This window comes from Danio rerio, chromosome 3 (assembly GCF_052040795.2).
Source record: "Danio rerio strain M-AB ecotype USA chromosome 3, GRCz13ab, whole genome shotgun sequence".
NCBI classification, from domain to species: domain Eukaryota; kingdom Metazoa; phylum Chordata; class Actinopteri; order Cypriniformes; family Danionidae; genus Danio; species Danio rerio.
Window position 1 is genome coordinate 65,807,407 of NC_141023.1, and position 27,594 is coordinate 65,835,000.

Below are 27,594 nucleotides of genomic sequence, written 5' to 3' on the forward strand. Positions count from 1 at the left end.
AATTTTCTAAGCCAATACTTCCTCAATTCTCAGTAAATCTGTGGTTTGTCCTGGATGTCCATTTCTTATGAAATTCCCCCCACAACAGAACAAGAACTCACCCGTCTGGATCCTGATAGTTGATGTTCAGCCGCTTGGTGGAGCCCAGTAACTCTACAACACAAGAGAAAGAAAACATACGTCAGCTACACGTGAAGATGAAGAAAGCTGATACTTCCAAACTACGCCAAAACAACCAAGGCTAAATTTGACATCAATTCCCCAACATTTTCATCCGAGTGGTCATCCGAAAAACGGTTTACCGTATATTAACATGCACTGAAATCAGTGCTTAAAAGGTCACCTACTGTATGTTTTGATTTCATTGAGACCCTTCTGCTTTTTTAAAACACAAGTTCTTGAAAGTGCTTATTTTTGTAAAAGGTTTTCTGGAGGAAAACAACATCCATATTATTTCCTCCAGTCCGCCAATGTTATATAGCCAACACTTTGTGTTATATAGCCCACAATACCACTATAACCTACTGCATTCACAATAGTTATGAGCATTCAAACAATTTGTACGTGTCGCATGAAATTTGTGACCTGTCGGCCCAATGTTATATTTAACATAACATTGAATTGCTCTGTTTTGGTCATATTGACCTTATTCTAAAATGCGGAAGTGCGGCTGTTTTCACGATTGTCTTAGAACTTCCGATTTAGTCGCCTATGGGAGAAATGACTATGAATAATAAACTGCAGAAAATGACAGAAACTACTTGCCTTACAAACAAATGTTTGCATGACTATACAGACCAAGTAGAATAATATAATAAGAAAATATCAAATTGCAACATCAAGCAGCGTAACGAGCAGTTTTTAACGTCAAAAAAATGAATGGAAGTGAATGAGACCGGAAGTATCAAGCCAAAAAGATTCAAATGGCAGCGCCCGCTCGTCAGCGGAGAATAAGGTGAATAAGGTATATTTGTTTATGTATATGCTAGATTCGAAAGGTTTGGGCTTGTGACAGTAGAGTAAATGCATTCATCAAATAATGGAGTAAAAAGAGTCAATAAAAGAGTCAATTTCCTTTACCTTTCCTTTTCCATGACCATTGCGAGGACTCTTAGTATGACTGAACAAACTCATGCTACATGGCTTACGGACACATGGGAAAGCATGCGAATGTAAAAATGTGGTAGACAACTAGAATTATCCTAATCTGAGTGCTTTAAATATGAATGCTTTGTTTGGACACACTTTGTTGAAAACCAGGGCTTAATTTGTGCCGGAACACGCCGGATCCGGCACCTCTGATATCTGATCCGGCACCTTATTTTACAGATGCCCGCCCTTCTCCCCTGTCCGCTGTTCACTTTCTTCCGTGCATTCCTAACCCTCTATCGTCTGCAACAACCCCTCGCTCTTCACTTTCGTCCTTCATCCGCGACACCCCTCTGTCATTCAATCCCCCCCCCTGCTCTCCATCCTAGGGTAACATACCAGATCCGTTACCTTGATCTGTTTCTGAGACTCGCAATTCATAAATTAAGCACTGGTTATAACAAATCCCACAATAACGACATGTTTGACAGAGATTAGAGGTTATTTAGTGGCTTTTATACAGAATTACTGTATTTAATGAATGCGTTTCCAACCAAAGTCTGTTTGTAGTCGAATAGGGACTAGCGTAAAACTTCAAGACTTTGTATTCAGCATCATTCAATTGTGATTGGTATGAAACCTATGACTTGTATGCATATTCTAGTACCATGTGTTATTGCGTCTCCAAAGCTCAGATGCAAGACTACCGGAAACGTCCATTTCTAGTTACATCTGTGTCTGCGGTTGTAAATCAATTCAGTCTCTTGTTTCCAGAGATTGCATCCTAAAGGCTCATGGCTGATTTGTCACATGAAGCAAAATGAAAGGTCCATGTGTTTACAGAGACTGTCTTTCATTCACTGAATGCTGTACATTTCTGTTAATACCTCGAGGATACAGAATATGTAGATCACACAGTAGCCATTCTTTAGCAGTGAAAGCTAAAATGAATTGAGAGTTGGAAGTGTTACAAGAAAAGGGCAACATTGGGCATTCGGTAAGCTGTAGTCAAGCTAGTTTACTTGGTGTGTTTTCTAAGTCGCTTCTTTTTAGGCTCATATTGGCTAAAGTTAGTATGTAGGGGCTGTTCGGGACAAGGGACAGAGCTCTGATTGGATTAGAGTCTCAGATCACATCTCTGCCAGTGAGGGTGGTCAAGCTCAAGAGCATCAAATGAAAAGCCAATGAGAAGAGGGTGCAGGGCAAGTCAGACACTTGAGAGCATTTGATTGGTCAGCAGATTAGATGAGAACCTGAAGTATGAGGTGACGTCATAAAAACGTTTACATATATCTTCTTAAAGCAAATCTTGGCACTGTTGTGGAGCACACTAGTTAATAGATATCACTGAGGGTAACATCTAGAAAACTTGATTTTGATTTCAAGGGACCTTTAACTTTCAGGTACACACTAGACTTGAGAAACTAGCCAGTCTACTCAAGTCTTTCATCTGAGAGCCCAGAAGTAGTCTGGGATTCACACAGATACCTGACAAGAAGCTCTGAGGCTAGTGCGTTTTAGCTTTCCCTGCTGAAAAAACAGCTTAAACCAGCCTAGGCTGGTTGGCTGGTTTTAGCTGGTCGACCAGGCTGGTTTTAGAGGGGTTTTGGCCATTTCCAGGCTGGTTTCCAGCCATTTCCAGCCTGGTCTTAGCTAGTCAGGCTGGGAGATGGCCAGCTAAAATCAGCTTGTCCAGTCTAGCCAGGCTGGGAGCCCAGCCAAAACCAGCTATGTCCAGCTAAAACCAGGCTGGTCAAGCTGGTTTTAGGTGGTCATTTTCCAGCATGACCAGCTAAGACCAGGCTGGAAATGGCTGGAAACCAGCCTGGAAATGGTCAAAACCCCTCTAAAACCAGCCTGGTCGACCAGGCAAAACCAGCCAACCAACCTACGCTGGTTTAAGCTGGATTTTTCAGCAGGGTTAAAACGGCGTTTTAGATCAAAAACAATCCGCATCCACACTAGCGTTTCACCTAGCGTCTCTGAACAGATCTCCGTCCACACTACGCCACCAAAAACATATATCACGTGACCATTCGCGCACTCTGGGCATGCGCGTTCTAGTATAAACAGGAAGCATGCGTCTCGCTCGGCATTTCGTTATCGTTAGTCAACAAACGCCGGTTGAACAATGAACGCGATGGCAAAGAAAGCAAGAGAGGTGTTTTTGTGGACAGAAGATGAAGTCGAGTTGTTACTAAACGTAACAAATGAATAACTGCACAATGGCGCCTAAAACTGACAATAGTGCAAACAACGTTCCCATTTCTGTGTCCATGTTGTTGTTTACAGTGAAGGCTGGTCTGCCGGCTTCCGGTAGCATTAAAGCCATGTGTTATAGTCATGTGATAGGGGCTTAACGAATAAGGGAAGGATACGCAATGACATAAAAGCCCCAATCAGGTAGGGAATCTCGGCAGCCCCGCCTCCATTTCAGATGTCTCCGTTTTCCCTCATCCACACTGAGACGGAGCAGCAGCAGCGTTTCAGAATGAAAACGGCCTCTCCAGCGTTTCCAAAACGCTCTGTTTTCGGTGCTTGAAAAATCCGGCGTAACCGTGGCAAAACGTATGGGTTTTCAAACTAAAACGCATCAGTGTAAACAGGGCCTGAGATTTCTGTTAGTTTACTAGGAGGTATTGGACTAAACGACACTGTCTCTTCCTGTGAACAACAAAGGCCACTTCATTAACCTCCGACCTCTGCGTGACCTCACTGGCCAACTCAGGGGGGTGAGGGAGCGTTAAACTGACAGGAGGATGGAAAATAATAGAGCACTCAATAGTGATCTTCAAGTCTTTGATCTTCAGCAATTGTGGCCCTTCAGGGAGGCATTTCCGTCAATGCAGGACATGGACTGTGTCTTACGACCATTAGAGTCAATGAGCTGTTTGCTTCATAAATCAATCTTTTCCCAGACTTCCCTACATGTTTCATGCATTGTGATCACAAGGGTTTAAAAAATCCAATGACAGTACTGTATTTCTTGTGATGTAGATTCAATTTTACTTCAGAGGAAAGCGTTTTATATACACACATTAAATATCTTGGCTGTTTCTCAATTCCAGGAATGCAGAGAACGGACTTGTGTTCTTGTGGAGAGAGTGGTCTTCGCAGGTTACATCGGAAGAACAAACTCGGGAGACCACAAGAACACAGAATGATTCCTGTGAGAAATAAGACGCTGCGATCTTCGGTTCTTTCTGATGGTCACATGACCTACACGCATTTTTAACGGGAAATTATTTAAACATTACATATTGTTTTTTCACTTTTCAATATACATAACATGCACAAAAACCTTACAAATATACTTTGCACAACAGAAATAAAACAGGTTTTAAAGGGCACCTATGGTGAAAAATCTACTTTTCAAGCTGTTTAGACATACATGTGTGTAAGTATAGTGTATAGACAGTCATATTGGGCTGATATAAACACACACAGTCCATTTTTTTTTCAAATTTAACAACATAAAAACGGTGGAGCAATTGGAGCGGTTTTCAGATCGACCGCAACTTTACGTAGGAGTGTGATCCCCCCGCCCACCAATATTGATTGACAGCTGCGCACATTAACATGTCTCCATAGTAATGCCTATACTCATATCGACAAGACAAGACGAGCGCAAAGCAACCGGAAATAAAAGGTCTGTTCAGTTTGCTAGGATCATAAATCATCATCAGACGTGATCAAGAGTGAGGTTTACAAGTTTAACATGTTTTAAAACGTGTGCACGTGTGTAATGAAGTTCAGCCATTCACTTCATCACCACAGCCTCGTGTCTCTCTCACTGTCTCTCTGTGTGCGTGTGTGTCTGCCTGCGTCTCTACGCCATGTATGCCTTGCCTTCGAGCAAGTTTTGTGCTCAAGTCTGCATTGGTGTGTCCTCGATATCAAGAATACATCCTGGAACTTTCACACATCGGCCATTGTTGCGGTCTTAAGTTTTGGAACTGAACTCTAATGGTTGATGATGATGTTACACAAGAATTTAAGTATGCAATAAAGCATATTGAGGAACTCCTAGGGCAGGGGTTCTCAAACTTCAGCGATCTTGTGCCCTCGTGTTCTCGTGTAATGCCATCATCAACTGCTAAAGTTCAGTTCCAAAACTCAAGACCGCAAGAACGGAGGACGCATGAAAGTTCCTGGATGTGTTCTTGGTATCGAGGACGCACCGATGCAGACTTAAGCACTGGGCTCACTCTAGAAGTCCCAGAAGTTATTGCGATTGGAGTTGCAAGTGCAGCATTTTATATAAGTTTAATATTAATGTTCAGAGATTTAACTTATTTACCTCAGGAGTTTCCCTAAATCAGGGTTTTTCAAAGTCTAAGACAGTGGGCCTCCCTTTTGACACAACTTATCCATTGGCGCCCCCCTCCTCCCAAACACGCACGCACACAAGCGCGCACACACACACACACACACACACACACACAAATTCTGGAGGTTTTCCTGCTACCTGATCATGCTTGGTTTCAAGGTGTCGCCGAAGTTTAGCGGGTCTCATGCTGTCATTAGCCAAAATATCTTGACAAACCACACATAAAGGTCGTGGTTCATCAGCTGGTCCTGTCCACGTAAATCCTAAACTCAAATACTTATCATCATATCGTCGTCTTTTGGGTTTAAGCCCTGAACTTGAAGGCTTTGAATCGGGGGGTCTCAGAAACCGATCCATTGTATTAGCAGGCATATACCTGTATTGGCGGGCTTGCCAAACAGAAGCGAATTCACAGCTATGGCCTTCTGGGTAAAAAAGGTTTTCTTATATTTGACGTATTATTTTTTTTTAGCTTTGTTTAATTAAAACGTTTAAAAATAATAAAAATACATATAATAATTAAACTTAATAATTATATGTTTATCATATAATATTTTTTCCCGCTCCTCCCCTGACATGCTCTGGCGCACACAACGTGGCGTCTCTGTCGTCAAAACACTGTAACAGTAATGAATATTAATGAAGTTGTACAATAGAGCGCGCTGATTGGTTTGAACCAAGCTTTACTCATGCATTAATGCAGCACACTGTAAGACGTAATAAGACACACTCTGGCACAGGCGTCCAATCTGCACGCTGGAATACACGATATTCACTTCTAATTCAAACGGGAAGTACGAATTTGCTTGAAATAACACAAAAACAACCAATTTACACTTTTTAGTGAGATATAGGTGTCCTAATAGTGTTTTTAGCAGTGTGGGACACATATACCACTGTCAACAGCTCAAACACATGTGTTTTGGTGTTTCGTGACCCTTTAAGCTGCTTTGACACTTTGGGGTGATCATTGTTTGCAGGTGTGATGTGTAGAGTTTGACTATATGACCTGAAGACCATGTAGGTTGAAACGTTGTCCTACTGAATTTGTCTTTTGAGAGCTAAAGTAGCAGTGTGCTGATTTTTTGTTGTTGACTTTTTCTACTGTAGTTCTTGTATTTATCTGCACAAATTGAAAGAAAAAAAGCTCTGCAGTTTCAGAGTCAAACATTTGAAATGATTATGGTTTGTTAATGTTTTAAACGAAGGCAAATCTGCTGCATTTAATTGATCAAACTGCATTAAGAACTTGTAAATTGCCAATTCCAAATGAATCAATTCTGTTTTACACCAGCTTTCATTTCCAGATCCATTCCCAGTGCTGCCAAACAATTCAAGCAGACCACAGGAACCTCACAGAAACCCACAGAGTCTGCCTAAAGGTGAATCAGTGTTTGTATTGCCAGGTCGAAGTTCAAGACAGTGAGGGCACTGGGGTAGAATGGGACCAAGAACACAGACACTGGATACACCCACGATGCGGAGTCGGAGTGGCAATCCATCGCTCTCCTTATTATGAAGCTGTCACAACCATAAGTGACCAAAACACAAAAAAACCCTTTGAAGTGAAGCTCTATTAGCCCCACGATGCACAGGAGCGGTTAATTTACACGGTCTTAATGAAACCTAGTTACCATTCACATATAACGAGAAGCTTTGAAGTTCAGCTCACTCTCGAGGATGGGAAACTTAAGGAAATTAACCACCTTATATAATTTTTATTGATTCTATAAACAGTTCTTTAAAGGGCCAAGAAACCCCCTCGTTTCAGCAGGGTGTTTTCACACCTCTACTTTGGAAAAAGTCTGAAAAGTGGGCGTGTCCAGCTCTGTTTAGGGGGGAGTGTCGGAGGAACTAAAGTGGGAGGGTGTGGGAGTGTCTATTTGGGCACGCGCGAGTTTCAGTCAAAATACACACACGAGAAAGTGATGGTGTTTAACCTACATGGACATCTGTAGTCGAATTATTTGCCAAATTATTAAATGGTGGACTTTAACTGCAGTTTGGCTCTTTCATTCAGAAAATTCATTCATGCCCCTCACGACAAACGCGATATTTGATTCGATGATCTGCTCTAAGCGTGTATTTTTCATGCAATGTTTGATACCGCACGGCGAATGAGAGAAAAAAAAAACCCTCCGCATTTCCCGGAAACTTAGATGCACACAGCAGGTAGCGTCAGAAAGCCGCGTGTGTTATTCCGGTCACAATTATGTTTGCACTCAGTGCAATAGTTAACTTAATTCGATACGAACAAACTGAATAAACAAAGAGCACTGCTCGCTCACTTACCAAATCTGTAGAGACAGGACAATCACCAGCAACTAGAGCCGCGTCTGTATTAAGAGGAGACTACAAGCGAATCCGGATCTCAGCGTTTGCAGATGAGAACAGCTCTCAGGTAAACAATAATCCTCCTTAGACACGTAAGTTATTGTTGTGGAGCGTCGCGTACACTGTTAATCCACACGTGAGTCTGAGCTCTCACAGAGAGAAAATGAAAACAAAACTGAACTGCAGCAAACTATAAAAGCAACACTTCACGCTTGTTTTGCCAACACAACGTGGCGTCTCTGTCGTCTAAACACTGTGACAGTAATGAATATTAATGAAGTAGCACAATAGAGCGCGCTGATTGGTTTGAACTAAGCTTTACTCATGCATTAATGCAGCACACTGTAAGACGTAATAAGACACACTCTGGCACAGACGTCCAGTCTGCACGCTGGAATACACGCTATTATCTCATGACCGTGACGCAGCTTCAAAAATTCGTTTCAAACAGGAAGTACGAATTTGCTTGAAATAACGCAAAAACAACCAATTTACACTTTTTAGTGAAATATAGGTGTCCTAATAGTGTTTTTAGCAGTGTGGGACACATATAGGACTGTCAACAGCTCAAAAAATGTGTTTTGGTGTTTCATGACCCTTTAAGTATGGATCTGATCTGTCAGCCTTTTTTGACCAAATTCATTGATTAAAACCATTTTAAAAACACCCCCCCCTGAAACGCACTCTAAAACGTTCCTCCTGAAAGCAAAGCAAGTTATTTTTAATGCCGTTTATGAGCAAGAAAGAGCGCCTCCTCTTTCGGTTACCACACTGGCAAGTCTTAGAATAACTCCTTATTTTTTCAAGCTAAAAGCGGCAGGCATAAGTCAGATTGGTTTTTACGCCACAAGAATGCACTTGGTCATTTTTTGCTCGACTATGCACGATTGAGAATCGAGCTCTTGCACTGAAAGCATCGAGTTTTCTGCATGTTTCTGTGGAGTGAGGCTTGTAAACGTGAGTCTTTTGTGAGAAAGTAAACTACATTTAGGCAACCACAGCTTATATCAAAAGTGCACAATTATATGTTCATCTACAAAAGAGCAGCCAACGCCTTTCACTACTATAACTGACAATGCATTGGAGCCAAGCTGTAAACACACACACCCAGAGGAAAAAGCATGGCTCATGGTTTTTACTCCGGCTGGAGTCACAGAGTTGACATTGTACTCGATCTGAAACATAAACAGCGCAAATATTACAAGTAAGTGTGTAAGTGTGCAAAATATTACACACTAGGGTTGTAACAATATACCGGTATGACGGTTTACCACGATTTGAACGTGCACGATTATCATACCATGAACAATTGCATATCAACGGTTTTAACCCTTAAAGACCGAGACAGCCGCCCGCGGCTAAAAATAAGTATTGCTCTTAAATGTTTAATAACTTTTGATACGCTGATCCGATTTATACAATTCAAAGATTGGCATAAAGAAGAGAATCTCAGCTTTCCAGTGCTGTATCACATAACATTCGCGCACAGAACCCCCAACTGCTCCAACTGCTGAGGGTATGCGTTCATGGTTGTAAGCCACTTTGGACTTAGGTGTCTGCTAAATGTAAATAAAACATTGTAAAATCACTGATTCATAATAGAGATGTATGTATATCATTATTTTAAATAGAGATCAGTGGGCAGAATTCTTCATCGTTGCTAAGTCAACTCTTGTGGTTGGCAGTTTCAATACAGAATTGCTGCAAATTTCTTGCACCTCAAGTACAAAACTCTGTGATTTATCACAAGTAAGTCATTATTAAGACTTGTCAACTTGTACGTAGGAGGACTTGAAGTCTACAGGATCTCTAGAAGCTTCCAAGCAAGATATGCTAGATAAATCTCGCTTGTTGGACCTTCAAGAGCTCCTACTCCTAGTCCTATTTGGTAGATTGATTACTGCAGGTGCACTAGATGCACTGGATCAAAATGAATAAGGCAACACCCATGTGCTGTACCCTGCAAACAAGTGCCGCTTTGATCTCTGAGCAGAATGTTTGATGTTCGATTTCGTTACATAAGCTCCTTCCTGCACACCAGAGCAGAATAATCCACTGAAACAATGGCTTAATGACTGACAGCCTTCCTCATCCGTAATAGCTACTCGAGCAGCTACTTGATTAAAAAGAAGGAAAGCGGTCCAAAGGAAGGGGTGGACTGCTTCGCATCTGCGAGGTCTGAAAACTTTCAGCAGAATGTCAGAGGTGGCAGATTCCGGGAAGTTCACGGCTCCGTTCCAGCACTCCTGACCTGACAATGGAAAGCCTGCTGTGCTGGGAGATTATGTGTTTGGAGAGGGGGGAAGCACACTTCCCCTGGTCCTCTTATCGACTGTGTAAATGAGGCTGGCGACAGCTACCACTCTGGATTTTATACCCTCTCAGAGCTGGGAAACTGACACTCTCATTCACAAAACTAGGGTGTTTTAGTTCCCTGCTGTGGTGCAAGGAGACACCCGGCAAAGAAAACAAGCAGGCAATATAGCCAAAAATATATGAGGACCCCATTTAAATGAGCAGGACATTTATGTCCCTGCACTTTAATCAGCTGTAAATCTCTAGCAAATGCATTCAGATGGAGCAGTGTTTACTACAGAGTCAGGGTTTTCGTTTTCCAAGCTAATTAAGGGCCTACTCACACTATGCCATCCGTACCGTGCCAAGGCCTGTTTCCCGGATCGTTTGAGAAGTGTGAGTGCGCTGAATCGGGCTCAAGCACGGTTCACTTGGCAGGCCCTGGCCCGGTTGGAAGAGGTGGGCCTGAGCGCGGTTCACTTGGGCTTTGGCGCGGTACGCTTGTGTGTGTGCAAAACGCGCCAAAGCCCGAAACTGAAAGCGATACGTGACTTTTAAGGGGTTGTTTCATATGGATTAATAATCATTCTTACTGTTCAGTGATCGCAAACTGCCGTAGATTATTAAAGACGAGAACTCCTCACAGCACGACAGCTGCACGCCTTCAGCAGACCTCCTCATTCCTGCAGCACGAGAGCTTTATGATTGTTTATGAGCGCCAAAAGTGCCGGATCTGTCCGGTGAAATATCTGACTGCGTGTCCCCGCATCCCTAAGGACTGTTTGGCGAAATATTTGACTGCATATCAAACCGACTGAAACGATATAACTAGAGAAATCTCCACTGTGCTACTGGGTGAGAGTGTATGGCAAGCCGTTTTAGCATTTAAACCTTGTTCGGACTATCCATAAATATATTTAGAGATATCTCTAATTATATTTTGACTAGTTATAATTATAATTCGACTAGTCAGATTGGAAATATCTGCAAATATATTATGACTGACTAGTCATATTCCTCTATTGACTTCCATTGAAAAATATTTGCAGATATCTCTAAATAAGTTTTGATTAGTCACAATTGTAATTAGAGATATCTCCAAATTAATTTTGACTAGTCAAAAATCCAATTAAAGATATCTACAACTGTATTTTGACTATTAGTAAATTAATTAGAGATATCTTCAAATATATTTGTAAATATCTCTAAATATGACGAATTAAAGATATCTCCAAATGTATTATGACTAGTCAAAATTCATTTGGAGATATCTCTAATTACAATTGTGACTAATCAAAACTCATTTAGAGATATCTGCAAATATTTTTCAATGGAAGTCAATGGAGGAATATGACTAATCATAATATATTTGCAGATATCTCCAATCTGATTTCGTACTAGTACAATTGTAATTGCAGATATCTCTAATTGTCATTCTGACTAGTCAAAATATAATTAGAGATATCTCTAAATATATTTATGGAGTCAGAACAAAGATTTAAATGCTAAAAAGGCTTGCCATAGAGAGCGCTTCTTACTGAACAGCGCAGCAGCGATGACGTAAGCGTGCCGAGGCCCGATATGGTGTGAGCGCGGGCCGTCGGGGGAGACGGGAGGGGGGACAAGCGTGCTTTGGCCCGGTTCGAGGCAACTGTACCTAGTGTGAGTACGGCCTAAAATATAGCAAAAGCTTTCACCAGTTTGCAGATAATCATTCTGCGATAACCACAGCTGTTAGCGTAGCTTCTCAGTGAACCCCAGCGCACCTAAAGGTACACGCAAATACAATATATAATATTGTTTTCACTCAAATTTCACTCATAACTTCAGTCGAGTGTTTAAAACAAGTCCTGTGAAATTATTTGGCTTCTCAAACAATATACGTCACTCAACATTTTTTAACCTCTGACATGCATAACCTGCAAGAATGCTCTCTTGCTTTTTGATTCTTGCAAATCAGATTTTATGTCAATGTATTATTCAGCTCTACCTGCAACCACGTTTCAAATGCTTGTGTCTCCACAGAAACTGTTCTCTAAGCACTTGCTTGATCATTTGACAGGAAGCATGAGATCACAGGAAAGTGAGGAAGGAATGGGGCTTTTTTCCTAGGAACCCTAGACATTGCTTTAGGTAACATCCATATCCTGTCATCAAGACTTCCTCTGGCCAATCACTGAACATCTGGGCTCTTTTCCCACATGAACAGGCAGAAATCTTAGACATCGGCAAAGACAAACGCACCATCGCTTTCTCTTTAGCATTCTCAAATTACACAAATTCAGAGCCACCTTCAACGATTTGCTCATCTCTCTTGCTCTTCATGTAGATTTGGTTAAGGGGTACAACATAGATACCATTCTATATTAAGAGACAGGGCACTCTTCTGCTCCAGCAGGCAAAGACAACCCCATCTCGGTTCACCTAGCATGTCTTTTGGTGGTCTTTGTTTACATGTCATTTTCTCCATGCAAGAATGCATCTCCTTTTTTGAGCCACTTTTCCAGTTTGTGTCATCCCAAACCAGAAGCAGGGGTGTTGGGAATCCACACTTTTCTCTTAAGCAGCCTCAAATTACGCAAGGACACCAAATTCCAAGCCATCTTCAAAGATTTGCTCATCTCTCCTGGCCTTCCTATGGATTTGGTAAGTGGTACAACACAGATACCATCCTACAGTGAAAGACAGAACACACTTCTGCTCCAGAAGGCAAAGACAAACCCATCTCAGTTCACCTAGCATGTCTTTGTTGGTCTTCTTTGGTTACACATTGTTTTCTCCATGCAAAAACGCATCTCCTTTTGTGAGCCACTTTTTCCAGTTTGTGCCACCCCAAATCAGAAGCAGGGGGGGTTGGAAATCCACAGGTTCTCTTAAGCATACTCAAATCACACAAGGATACCAAATTCCAAGCCATCTTCAATGATTTGCTCATCTCTCTTGGCCTTCCTATGGATTTGATAAGTGGTACAATACAGATACCATCCTACAGCAAAGAACAGGCAATGACAAGCCTATCTCAGTTCACCTAGCATGTCTTTGTTGGTCTTCTTTGGTTACACATTGTTTTCTCCATGCAAGAATGCATCTCCTTTTGTGAGCCACTTTATCCAATTTGTGCCACCCCAAATCAGAAGCAGGGGGATTGGAAATCCACACTTTCTCTTATGCAGTCTCAAATCACGCAAGGACACCAAATTTCAAGCCATCTTCAAAGATTTGCTCATCTCTCTTGGTCTTCCTGTGGATTTGGTAAGGGGTACAACACAGATACCATCCTACAGCAAAAGACAGGCAAAGACAAACCCATCTCAGTTCACCCACCATGTCTTTGGTGGTCTTCATTGTTTACGCATCGTTTTCTCCTTGCAAGAATGCATCTCCTATTGTGAGCCACTTTTCCAGGTTGTGTCATCCCAATCCAGAAGCAGGGGGGTTGGAAATCTAGGCTTTTCTCTTAAGCAAGGACACCAAATTCCAAGCCATCTACAAAAACGTGCTCATCACTCTTGTTCTTCATATATATTTTGTAAGGGGTGCACAGACACCATCCTACAGCAGGAGACGGGGCACACTTCTGCTCCAGTAGTCAAAGACAAAGCCATCTCAGTTAAACAAGCATGTCTTTGGTGGTCTTCTTTGTTTACACATTGTTTTCCCCATGCAAGAATGCATCTCCTTTTGTGATATCTTTTCCAGTTTGTGCCACCCCAAACCAGAATGCAGGGGGGTGGGGAATCCACACTTTTCTCTTAAGCAGTCTCAAGTTACGTGAGGACACCAAATTCCAAGCCATCTTTAAATATTTGCTCATCTCTCTTGGGCTTCCTATGGATTTGGTAAAGGGTCCAACACAGATACCATCCTACAGCAAGAAACAGGGCACACTTCTGCTCCAGCAGTCCAAGACAAACCCATCTCAGTTCACCTAGCATGTCTTTTGGTGGTCTTCTTTGTTTACATGTTGTTTTCTCTATGGAAGAATGCATCTCCTTTTGTGAGCCACTTTTCCGGTTTGTGCCATCCCAAACCAGAAGCAGGGGGGTTAGGAATCCACACAGACAGAGGGATTGTTAGAGCTCGGACAGCAAGTGTGACCCTTGGCTAGATTAGGTGGGGGGGTCTGTTGACACAGGCCCCATCGAGAGCAGTCAGGCTTTCAAGGACTTGGGACAGGCCCCTTATTGCACTTCCTTCCCCAGACTATTGTTCCGAAAAACTATGATAACTTAGGCTATTGTGTCCGATCAGTCCTCCCAAGTAAAACACTTCCAGGTCTCCTTGCAGAGGGTGAGAAGATCTCCTGGTGAGGTCACTCTCAAGAAACCCTTTGTTATTGTTGCATATGTGCCGTGGCACTTAAAACCAAAAGATTGGACTTGCTTTGTGTCATAACTCATGACCGAAAAAAGATTTCATTTACACTAGAGGTGTCGAAATATGCCAGAATTTATGATAACCATAATATTCAAAGCACAAAATACCAATATAGTGTTATTTAGGGCTCGATATTGATATTAGGAATTTTTTAGCCACAATTATCAGGATGTAAAAATTCCCAATATTGTGACAGCCCTAATATACACCCTTTGATCTAAACTTACTAGGGCACCGATATGGAAATTTTGTCTGATATCAGTAGCCTTTTAAAGTTGGAGGCCAATAAATAGAAATTTTGAACTGATCTCTGAACAATTTATTTCTAGGACCTACTGCAGAAGTAATATGTAGGCCCACACGGAGTCTGCGCGCGCAGAATTCCACAGATTTTCCGCAGATTTTCCGCAGAATTCCGCAGATTTCCGCAGATTTCCGCCGATTTTCCGCAGAATTCCGCAGATTTCTGCCGATTTTTAGAACATCATTAATTCTGTTTATTTACTTGAGTAAATGTGTAAATCTGAATTTAATCAGTTTTTATTCACTAATTAATTACTTTTAATTTCATATATTAAGGTTTTAATTATGATACTCGCTTGATACTCCCTAAATAATTCCGCAGAAATCCGCCGATTTTTAACAAAATTCTCCGCAGAAATAGCAAAAAATGTCCGCAGATTCCGTCTGGCCCTAGTAATATGTAATTCATCAACTTAAAGATTTCAACCTAATTTTGATATCAGGTTGATAACAATAATATTAAAAAAATGCATTTATCGGCCGATATCAATACGGCCACCGATATCTTGGGCATCCCTAAAACTTACCACAGCATTTTCCATTATATAATTACTGAAGCAACTAAATTGGACATATCGTATGAGTGTGAGTATGAATGTGAGAGTGTATGGGTGTTTCCCAGTACTGGGTTGCGGTTGGAAGGGCATCCGCTGAAAAAACCTACGCCGGAAAAGTTGCCGGCTGAAATAGAGACTCAGCTGAAGGAAAATGAACGAATGATTACTGAAGCATTACAAGCAAAAATGTCTGTAAACAGAGATAGAGGAGAACTATCCCAGCTGATACTGATTGTCATTTAGGAGGGAGGGTAGACCTTTCACATACTTAAACATCTCCACAGTGGAATGCAGAATCTCAGTCTGTGCTCAAGATCCCGGATGAAGCTCTGATCACAGGGATGCAAGATCATCCGCAAGAGATAAAGACAAACTATAGCTGTGTAATATACGTGTTATTTCGGTGTCGTAAACCATAAACATTCCACAGAAGAAACTAAAAGAACAAAATTGCAACTAAAACGGTTTAGCCACCAGTACAATACTTTGTATTTACATATTGTAAAGAGTGTTCAAGTGTTTCCAGCACCCCTAATGAAGTGATTCCAATAGGTTTACACCATTTGACAGGGCTGAGGTTCTTGCTACCTAAAATTGCAGATTGTTTTTCTCAGAATTTGCAGCAATATTTGATCTATATGGACAGATTATTGTGAGATTAAGAGCAGTAACCTAAGTATGTGCATCCTAGTCTGTACTAGTCTTATATACTACTAAGGATTTATAATTCCGTAGCATTTGTTCAGCTAATTTCTATACAAGTAAAAATTCTCATTCTAAATCAGATGGTCTAATGCAGGGGCCGGTGTCCTGCAAAGTTTAGTTCCGAACCCGATCAGACACACCTGGGCTAGCTAATCAAGTTCTTACAAGGCTTTCTAGAAACATCCATGCAGTTGTGTTGAGGCAAGTTGAAGCCGAAATCTGCAGGACACCGGCCCTCCAGGACCGAGTTTGGGCACTCCTGGTCTAATCTACCAAGTAGCCTAAAATTACAAATCAGAGCAGATTGTCTGTCAAGTTGCCAAACCATGATTTCTCCTTCACCAAACTTGACTGATTTCAGTAAGAATCTTGGCTCCATGCTGGTTCCAGTAGGTCTCCTGCAGTATTTGTGATGATTAAGATGCAGTTCAACAGATGATTCATGGGACATTCTGCCACTTTCCCAAATTATCAACTAAAATCAAGTTATTATTTGTTGCTCTTACAACTGGGATCCTACATAGGATACTATATATTTCACCGCACACAATACAGAAAGAGCAGACAGGTGTAAATAAACAAAACAGCCTCATGTTATTTATCTTGTTTAAAAAAATAACAAATGTACCTGTTATAATTACCTATTACCATATATTAGACCTGTTATATAGGAAGGAACCTTAAATGATAACATAAAGAAAATCTAATTAAATAACTTGAACTTAAAGGAGTAGTTAGTTGGTGGCATTAAAATGGTAGGGAAAACACTGTAATGTAAGCCTATGCCTAGTGTTTTGGTCACCCCTAGATGACACTACGTCTAAATCACCATCTATTTAGCACTCTTCTGTAATTTGCAAACCACCAAAATAAGTAATTCAGACCCCCAAATGCCTCGTTTTAAGAAACAGGGGCTCATTTGTCTTGGATCTGGAGCCTTGAGAATGTCAACAGTGATGTCTGGGAAGGCTCTACGTAGGGAGGTACGGGAGATAGATCACCCTCGAGTTTAAAGAGAGGCAGGGTATGTGCAGAGTTCATCCCGTCCTGCCGCTGAGGTTTTGGGATGCCCTTGCCTGCTTGGGGTTAAGCATCACAGCGTGTAAATAAATAATGGTTGCAGATGGGCCTGGAGGAGCGTGTGGTCACGGTGTGCCGCCAACTCAAACACGCCACACAGCTCTGCCTTTAAACGTGCAGCAGAGTTCACGAAAAAAAGCCACAGTTCTTATTTAAACTGGAAGAGAGGCTCATGCTAGGGGCTACTACTAACTCTTATTAGGTTGTAATTAACCGTTTACTTTATTTGGTTGAAAGGCTTTTCTTTAAAAGTTGAATTTAGCTAGTTTTTATGTCATTTACCTCTATTCGGCATTTGCTAACAAAATGTTTAGGGTATTTAGTAACTCCATTTCTATACATGATGATGTTCATCATTTTGTGACCAAGGTAAACAAAATTAACTCCATCAATCATTATCAAAGAGTGAGTTTTACAAGTTTAAAACTTTTAAAACAGTCCATGATTATGAATTACAGTGATTTTCCCTCTTTACTTCATCACCACAGCCGTATGTCAGTATATTTATTTAAAACAAAGACGCTTTAATCCCGGTTTGTGGACATTAAATCAGGTTTATTTTGTACATTAACATAACGGATACCCATACAGCAGTGATATTAGTGTGTCCAGTCACATTTGCATGCAAAAACTAAAAAAATGTAAACACACGCGCTGTGTGTGTGTGTGCGTTTTGAGTTAACTTGTGGCTTGAATTAACTCCACAACAAATACATAAAATAATCATTGGGAAAGTTCTTGCTTAATGTTACACACATGTTACATGAGATCTGCTTGCCATGTCTATCACTGTGCTGTTTATCTGACACAGCCGAGGCGGCGATTGTGGCACGCTCTGACAGGCACACGTGGGTGGGGACAACTTGCATTAAAGGCACAGGCCACAAAAGCAGCTACTTGGTGTTCAGAGCAGAAAATACAATATTCTGAAAGGTCTAATAAATAATCTGATTGGTGTTTTGAGCTGAAACTTTACAGACACATTCTGGAGTCACAAAAGACTTGTTGTAAATCATGAAAAAGGGGTAAGATAGGTGCTCTTTAAAGTTTATTGCATTGTTATTAGTGGCATTTTGATACTTTGAAAAACATCCTGAAACTAAAACGAACCAAAAAAGCCAAACCCAATACACATTTTTGTGACGGACAAAAGATTTAAAGAGTAGAAAAGTAAAACTGAGTTAGGTCAAATAGTTTACTAACATGCACAAATTTTAGATTTAGTGTGCAATGATCTTAAATGTGACCTATTTTTACCTATTAAGACCCTTTTTTAGATGCAAATCAAGTCCTTAGAGAAGTTCCCACAAAATACCACTGTTAGGCTTTAATCCTAATTGTGGCATTTTGGTGACTGTCGCTTTAAATTTAAATGAGATTGTGCTCTGTTCAAAAGAGAGCTGAGCTATAAACGCCAATGTTTCCGCTACAGCTGGGCGATATAATTATAAAATTATCACAATATAATTATATCAATAGGTATCGATAATTATTGAATATTTTTTACCAATACATTTAGAAATATTAGGATTTTTTTTATTTATTTAACTACTTTATAGTGGTTAATAGTCGATAGTAGATATAGTTTTAATAGTCAAAAACAAAAATATCTGATCTCTTCATAATAAAACAAACCAGTGTTAAAGAGACGCTTAAACTGGATTAAATGTTACCAAGTGTGTGCAATGGTAAAGGTAGATCAACATCTGTACGGTGTCAACAATAATGATACAGCAAACCTCAAACTGTGTAAACAAAAGAAATGACGATCATCAAATCTGAGCTTTCAAGTAAAGAAACCAGCGATCATTGTGGCAGTGTTTCTGCAGACTGTTTTTATCAAGTCTGATTATAAACAATACAATTATTTCATTTTTACCATTAGAAGCTGGTTATATTTACACATAACCGTGTTTAAACACCTTATGAAAGTGATTTTTGCACAATAGCTCCACTTTTAGCACTAGTTCATTATACAACAAGAGTCTTAAAATGAGTCAAAGGTCTGGAAATCATGCAAAGTTATACCTGTGTAGAGTCAATCCAGTCACTAGATTGAGGACTTTGATCTTGGCTTACATTGTGTGTCATGAGTCTTGAAATATTAGGGTCATTTCATCCACTGGAGAAGAGGATTTAGTGGACATCCACAGGGCCGTGACGTCCTGTAAAAGGGTCCGTAAATTTAAGACGGAGTCAATCGCATTGGTCAAAGGGCAAAGGTCGGACATGAGATTAGTTTTAACACCGAAGTCTTAACAACAAGTCCCAGTGGCTTTTGTGGCGTTCAAACTCATTCCACACCGATGCCAAAACAAACACATCTAATGACCCTCTGCCTTTTTCTACACAACGTGAAAGTTTAGCATTCTCTGAAAAAGCTTCTCACAGCTCTCCCCAAAGTTCATCCAAGTCCTCAGTAGAGTCAAACCACTTCAGTGCGGATGGCTATAATTAATTTACAATGATTTGATTTGCCTTCAAGCCGAGGTTGTGGAGTATATTAGATAAAAACGCACAGCTGCGGCCTTCAATTTTAACCAAAAGCCATGCATGAGATCTAATCCCGTAGCAAGTAACAGAATTCGCATTTGCTCTTCGCCGCGCCTTCGACGTTAAACACAAGGCTGCATTTCTGAAATGGCAACAAGTCTCAAAAATAAAAACGTTTTCAAAGCGCGCTGCCATTCTATAGAGAGAGGGAGGCTGTGGCTGGATCTGTGGCCTCTGGAAAGGCTGCGCATATCCAAACCAAACACATTCCATGTTTTTACGTCCTGAAGAAACCAATCCGGCTTTCCTTTTAAAGATGGATTTACAAAAAAACGTTCTGTGGAGACAGAGGAAGCCAATCCTGTGCTAATAAATCAGTAATGGAAGTCGGTGGGTGTGCAATCCACTGAGTCTCAGGGTGTCTGTTCTGTCATCGAATGAGTTACTAAAGTTACTAGGCTTGTCACGGTACCAAAAGTTTAGTATTAGGTACTAAAACCAGTGAAAATAGATGGTTCTCAGTAGCAATTCAAAGCTTAAAACCATACAACTTGAACAACAGTATTATCAACAAAGTAGAGTGTTACGTCCCGACCAGTCTAGGGTTGGTGGAACAATAACAAAAATATAAATAAATAAATAAATAAATAAATAAAACTTTTAAATGCTGTTGGAGGAAAACCACCAAACCTTATCAGCCGAATTTAAGTCAACGATATCCAGCTCGCATCTCAGCCTGCCTGTCAGACATTTCACACTGGATGAGAGATCATCATCTTCAGCTTAACCTCACGAAAACAGAAATGCTTGAAGCTCTCTGCCAACCCGACTCTACATCATAACTTTTCAATCCAGATGGATGGGGCAACCATTACTGCATCCGAAACGGTGAAAAGCGTTGGAGTAACGATTGATGACCAACTAAACTTCTCTGACCACATCTCTAGAACTGCTCGATCTCGCAGATTCGCACTCTACAACATCAGAAAGGTCCGACCCTTCCTATCTGAACATGCAGCTCAACTCCTTGTTCAAGCTCTTGTTCTATCCAGACTGGAATATTGCAACTCTCTACTAGCCGGGCTTCTAGCTAACTCTATCAAACCTCTTCAGCTGCTTCAGAACGCAGCAGCACGAGTGGTCTTCAATGAACCTAAAAGAGCACATGTCACTCCGCTGCTCATCCGTTTGCACTGGCTGCCAGTTGCTGCTCGCATCAAATTCAAAGCTCTGATGTTTGCGTCAAAGTAAGAGCAGATAAGAAGGAGCAAGGCCAGAAGTCACTTTGACGCAAACATCAGAGCTTTGAATTTGATGTGAGCAGCAACTGGCAGCCAGTGCAAACGGATGAGCAGCGGAGTGACATGTGCTCTTTTAGGTTCATTAAAGACCACTCGTGCTGCTGCGTTCTGATTATCTGCTCTCACTTCTGCAGATGTATGTGCCCTCCAGAAACTTGCGTTCTGTAAATGAACGTCGCCTCGTGGTTCCATCCCAAAGAGGGAAGAAATCACTTTCCCGAACTCTCGCGTTCAATCTGCCCAGTTGGTGGAATGAACTCCCTAACTGCATCAGAACGGCAGAGTCACTCGCTGTCTTCAAGAAACAATTAAAAACTCAACTATTTACTCTCCACTTTCCTTACTAATCTGCAATTGCCTCTCTGGTTCTTCCGCGAACTGTATTACAAAAAAAAATTACTAATGTTCTGCGTCTTACACTTGACATACCTGAAACTTGCCTACAGCACTTATTCATTGTTGCTCTTATAGTTGTGTAAATTGCTTCCTTGTCCTCATTTGTAAGTTGCTTTGGATAAAAGCGTCCGCTAAATGACTAAATGTAAATGTAAATATCCTCACTCAAGTCTAAAATCGACTGCGTTCAAGTTGCGGTAGCAGAACGTTCTTCTAAGATTGCTTCTCTTGAATCTAATGTTAACGCTGGAAGCGACCTGCGCCGCCCTATCTGACAGCAACGCTGAGCTGCTCGCGAAAGTCACTGATCTTGAATCACGGAGCCGCCAAAATAACATCCGTATAATCTGCCTACAAGAATCGATGGAGGGAGCACGACCCTCTGCCTTCTTCTCACAACTTTTTTTATTTGATACTCTGGGAAAGGATGTTCTTTCTTCTCCACCGGAGACTGACCGAGCCCAGAGGGCTCTCGTCAACAAACCTGCAGCCGGTGAAAGCACTGTCAAAGAACATTATGTAGAAACACTGACGCAACATCTCAAAACATCAGCCAGGAAATTAAAACTTGCCCACAAACGGGTCTTCCAAACAGACCATGACCCTGAGCATACTGCCAAATTAGTTCAAATGTGCTTTAAGGACAACAGAGTGAAGGTTTTGGAGTGGCCATCACAAAGCCCTGATCTCAATCCTATAGAAAATGTGTGGGCGGAGTTGAAAAAGCTTGTGTGAGCAAGACAGCCTACAAATCTGACTCAGTTACACCAACACTCTCAGGAGGAATGGGCGAAAACTCCTTCAAACTACTGTGAGAAGCTTGTGGAAGGAGACCCAAAACATTTGACCAAAGTTATACAGTTTAATAGCAAAGCTAAAAAAAATACCAAGGAAATGTGTGTAAACTTCTGACTGTCTAGAAATTAATAAAAATTCTCTCATTATACTGGCATTTAGCAAATGTAAATCATTTAGGTAATCCTAACGGACCTTAAATAGTAAACGTTTAGTATCATTTACCATTAGACATTTGTAAGAAATGGTTATGTTCCCCGTTTTAGAGTGTATGTAAACTTCTGGTTTCAACTGTTCATCTGTTCAATGAATCTGTTTTGTTCCAATACACCCAAATATATGACCTATATTCACTAAGAAATGGATAAAAATGATGCATACTAAGTATTTAAGTATTCAGACAGGTGCCTTTTATTCCAGAAACCTTTACGATTCATCAAAAAAACCAAAGGTAATTTCAGGTTTCTTATTGAACCACAGTTAAATCCATTTAGCAGTTTCCCCCCACACAAAATCAGCATGGAACAATCCTGATGAGGTGTTTCTGCACGTCTCCAAAGAATAAACCCAAGCGTCTCATGAGAAAAACAGCACTGAGTGAAGGACATCGTCTTGCCATTCTAAAAGAAAGACAAAAACAAGCTCTCAGCAGCTCTCATGACAAGAGGACGCTTTAATTATATGTGCGGCGAAGCTCCAAAACTACAATTTGATGAGTACAGAGCAAACGGGTTGCGAAGCTAGTAATAAAACCAAACCAGAGCGCTAAAGTGCAGCCCAGATAAATAAGAGGCTGTCATTCTCAATTACGTGAAAGTGTTACAGCTGCTTTTCTGAATAAAGACGTCACGTAAACAAGTTACAACAGCCATGGTCGTTGCTTTTCATCGCTTTTTAGAATGCCACGACCCACCATCCAGATCACAGGTGCAAGGCTGTGCCAGTGCCCATGAGGGGGGATTTCACCTAGGATTAAAACAAGCGCTAATTTCCTCCTGCCGCTTCCTATTATGTCTGAAAAACAACAACAGAACGAGGAGGTTATTCAACAAGCGGGAAACATCTGTTTCAGACACGGGTTTCCCTTTATAACTGATAGATTTCAACAACTGCATTAGCGGTGTGTGAGAATACCTCAGAAACAGCACGTGTGTTTACTTTTCACACAGGAATCTAGGGCTGTGCAATTAATCGAAAATCCGATTTCGATTTCGCCTTCTAACGATTATGAAAAACCATAAATCGAGATAAACGATTATTGCATCATATACCAAAAGCGCAAAAGACTGCGTGCTTATGTGAGTGTGCAACATGCTAAAGATGACCAGCTAAAACCAGCTTGACCAGCCTAGCCAAGCTGGGAGTCCAGCCAAAACCAGCTATGTCCAGGCTGGTTTTAGCTGGATTTGGCTAGTCATTTTCCAGTCTGACCAGCTAAGAACAGGCTGGAAACCAGCCTGGAAGTGGCCAAAACCTTTCTAAAACCAGCCTGGTCGACCTGCTAAAACCAGTCAACCAGCCTAGGCTGGTTTAAGCTGGATTTTACAGCAGGGTCGGCTCAGTTGGCGTTTCTGTGTGGAGTTTGCATGTTCTCCCTGCGTTCGCGTGGGTTTCCTCCGGGTGCTCCGGTTTCCCCCACGGTCCAAAGACATGTGGTACAGGTAAATTGGGTTGGCTAAATTGTCCGTAGTGTGTGTGTGTGTGTGTGTGAATGAGTGTATGTAAATGTTTCCCAGAGATGGGTTGCGGCTGGAAGAGCATCCGCTGCATAAAAACTTGCTGGATAAGTTGGCGGTTCATTCCGCTGTGGCGACCCCGGATTAATAAAGGGACTAAGCCGACATGAAAATGAATGAATGACATATTTATTGCCACATCAGCAACTTATGGCTATTTCGTGGCCAAATGGATATACATTAAAATATTACATGATAAAAACAAATTCGTCCTAAAAAAGTTCCTTAGACAAATATATAAAATATAAACAGATAAAATTCACACAAAAAAAATGTATTCAGAGTTAAATATGATTTTTCAGTTCTATTTTTGATTAAAAAAAAAATGTTAAACTCTTCCTGGTGGCACGTTTTTAAAAATGCCCATCAAAGTACTCTCCTTATAAAAACTGTCTAATGGAATTTAAACTTTTACATTCCAACAAAATAAGTTTGATGGTACGAGCAGCCTGGCAAGAATTACATTTAGGTGATTCTTCGTTATTTAATATGTCTGATCATGTCTAGTCTCGAAATTAGAGTTTGCTAAATGTTAGGGGTGTCAAAATGAATTGTTTTTTCGGTGCACCGCGATGCAGACGTGGACAATTTGGTATCGGTTCAGTAATAATCATAACCGGTTATTATGTACTGACATCATTTATCTCCTATGCGCTCTGTCGCGAGGGAGGTGAGCGCCGGTATTTACAACACTCAGGAGCCAACTCAGGGCCGGCCCGTGGCATAGGCAGCATAGGCATATGCTAAGGGCGCTGTACATCCAGGGGGGCGCCAGAAATGAGCGCGGTTAAGTTGGTTTTGTTTTCGATATTCCTGACACACATTCAGTTATAGCGGCAATAACTCAAAAACCTCTTATCCTAAAAAGATCTAAAGTGTGTTTCCTACAAAAAGACAAAGCTGGTTATGTTTCACAGCTGTCTATTTCTTTTCTTTTCTTTTTTTTCGCTCGACATTACGAGCACTGCTCCCTTTAAAGGGTCATGAAACACCAAAACACATGTGTTTGAGCTGTTGACAGTGGTATATGTGTGCCACACTGCTAAAAACACTATTAGGACACCTATATTTCACTAAAAAGTGTAAATTGGTTGTTTTTGCGTTATTTCAAGCAAATTCGTACTTCCTGTTTGAAACTAATTTTTGAAGCTGCGTCACGGCCATGAGATAATAGCGTGTATTCCAGCGTGCAGACTGGACGACTTTACCTGAGTGTACCGTATTACATCTCCGAGTGTGCTGCATTGATGCATGAGTAAAGCTTGGTTCAAACCAATCAGCGCGCTCTATTGTGCAACTTCATTAATATTCATTACTGTCACAGTGTTTAGACGACAGAGACGCCACGTTGTGTTGGCAAAACAAGTGTGCAGTGTTGCTTTTATAGTTTGCTGCAGTTCAGTTTTGTTTTCATTTTCTCTCTGTGAGAGCTCAGCTGGAGTCACGTGTGGATTAACAGTGTACGCGACGCTCAACAACAATAACTTACGTGTCTAAGGAGGATTATTGTTTACCTGAGAGCTGTTCTCATCTGCAAACGCTGAGATCTGGATTCGCTGCTCGTCTCCTCTTGATAAAGACGTGGCTCTAGTTGCTGGTGATTGTCCTGTCTCTACAGATTTGGTAAGTGAGCGACCAGTGCTCTTTGTTTATTCAGTTTGTTCGTATCGAACTAAGTTAACTATTGCACCGAGTGTAAACATGTTAGCACCACAACCAAACTTTAACCTCGTGTAGGATTTCTACCGCATTTAGTGACCGGAATAACACACGCGGCTTTCTGACACTACCTGCCGTGTGCATCTAAGTTTCCGGGAAATGCTGAGGTTTTTTTTTCTCTCATTCGCCGTGCGGTATCAAACATTGCATGAAAAATACATGCTTACAGCAGTTCCTCCAATCAAATATCTCGTTTGTCGCGAGGGACATGAATGAATTCCCTGAATGAAAGACAGCTAAAGTCCACCATTTAATAATTTGGCAAATAATTCGACTACAATGCCCATGTAAACACAGTCACGTGCCCAAATAGACACTCCCACACCATGCCTCTTTTCATGACACTCCCCCCTAAGCAGAGCTGGACACGCCCACTTTTCTGGCTTTTTCCAATGTATAGGTGTGAAAACACCCTGCTGAAACCAGGGGGTTTCATGGCCCTTTAAGCCCTCGCAATATGCGTTTGGCCGAGAGAACTCGCGCGGAACCGAACTCTCAGTAAGGGACCGTTGGAAAAGTGCCTTTTTCGTTGTGTTTTTGCTCCGCTCATCGCAAACTCTCCCGGCTGAACGCATATTGCGAGGGTTTAAGTGTGTGTGTGTGTTTGTTAGGTGTTGTCTATGTTTGTGTATGTGTATGAATGTGAGACAGTGTGTTGCTGTGTGTCTGAGTGTTTATACAGACAGCTTGTTATAGCGTCCCCCCAAAATATAACACTGTATGGAAATTCACACCCCTGCTTTTGTTCAGAAAGCCTTTTTTCCCCTCTTCTCCCGAACTTTCCTGAGAAGCATCATCAATGCACCGAGATCTCGAATTGAACCGAATCGATGGCATGATAATCGTAACCGAATCGAACCGTGAGATGTCTTTCATTTATTTTCAGGTTTATTTCATGTAATGTTTTTATTTATGCAGTTGTGCCATTCTCTTTGCCATGTTTCCTTTATGTACAAAGGACTCGAAGGTCGCTGGTTCGAGACCCGACTGGGTCAGTTGGCGTTTCTGTGTGGAGTTTGCATGTTGGCGTGGGTTTCCTCCTGGTTTACAGTCCAAACACATGCGCTATAGGGGAATTGATTAACTACATTGGCCGTAGTGTGTGTGTGAATGAGTGTGTATGAGTGTTTTCCAGTACTGGGTTGCAGCTGGAAGGGAATCCATGGTGTAAAACATTTAAATAAGTATAAATAACAAATAAATAAATAAAACAAAACCACATAAACACACACACACACCAAGACACACATGATACACACACACACACACACACACATATACAGTATTGATACAAATACAGGGTCACATATACACACACCCACACACACACACTAACACACACACACACACACACACACACACACACACACACACACACACACACACACACACACACACACACACACACACACACACACACACACACACACACACACACACACACACACACACACACACACAGAAATTCTGTTCTCCAGAAGAAAAGGAAATTCACACCCCTGCTTTTGTTCAGAAAGCCTTTTTTCCCCTCTTCTCCCGAACTTTCCCTGAGAAGCATCGTCAATGCACCGAGATCTCGAATTGAACCGAATCATTGGCATGATAATCGTAACCGAACCGAACCGTGAGACCACACGGTTCACACCTCTACTAAATGTCTTTCATTTATTTTCGGGTTTATTTCATGTAATGTTTTATTCATGCAGCTGTGCCATTCTCCATGTTTCCTTTATGTACAAATTGATGGTGGGTTTCAAGTCCTCAGGAGGAATTAAACATTGGGTCACATTCAAGGAGATGTTTTGCAGCTTCGTCTGCCAGCTCATTTCCACGTAGTCCCACATGACCTGGAATCCAATGTGTGAATATAAAGGCAACTTTACCCCACTGAAGGAGGAGCAGCTGGAACACCATCGCATGCCTGTTAGCGTGTGACTTTTCTCAACGCAGCATTAACAGACTCACTGACTCAGCAGAACATTCAACACAAGTGATGATGATGATGATGATGGGTGAGGAAAAGACCTGACAGTGCTGACGGTGTGCTCCATGATGATGTGCTTTAGCAAGTAGTCATTTAGCTA

General features: G+C 41.3%; 1 protein-coding gene across 16 annotated transcripts in view; it reads right to left on the reverse strand.

The window, feature by feature from the left end:
* Positions 1-27,594, reverse strand: part of caskin2b (CASK interacting protein 2b) — a 121,884-nt gene that overhangs the window by 60,566 nt on the left and 33,724 nt on the right. For all 16 annotated transcript variants that reach the window (XM_087245358.1, XM_087245356.1, XM_087245354.1 and 13 more), the window contains exon 3: positions 102-153. In XM_087245358.1, the coding sequence (XP_087101484.1) occupies positions 102-153 (52 nt within the window). The remainder of the gene's footprint in view (positions 1-101; positions 154-27,594) is intronic.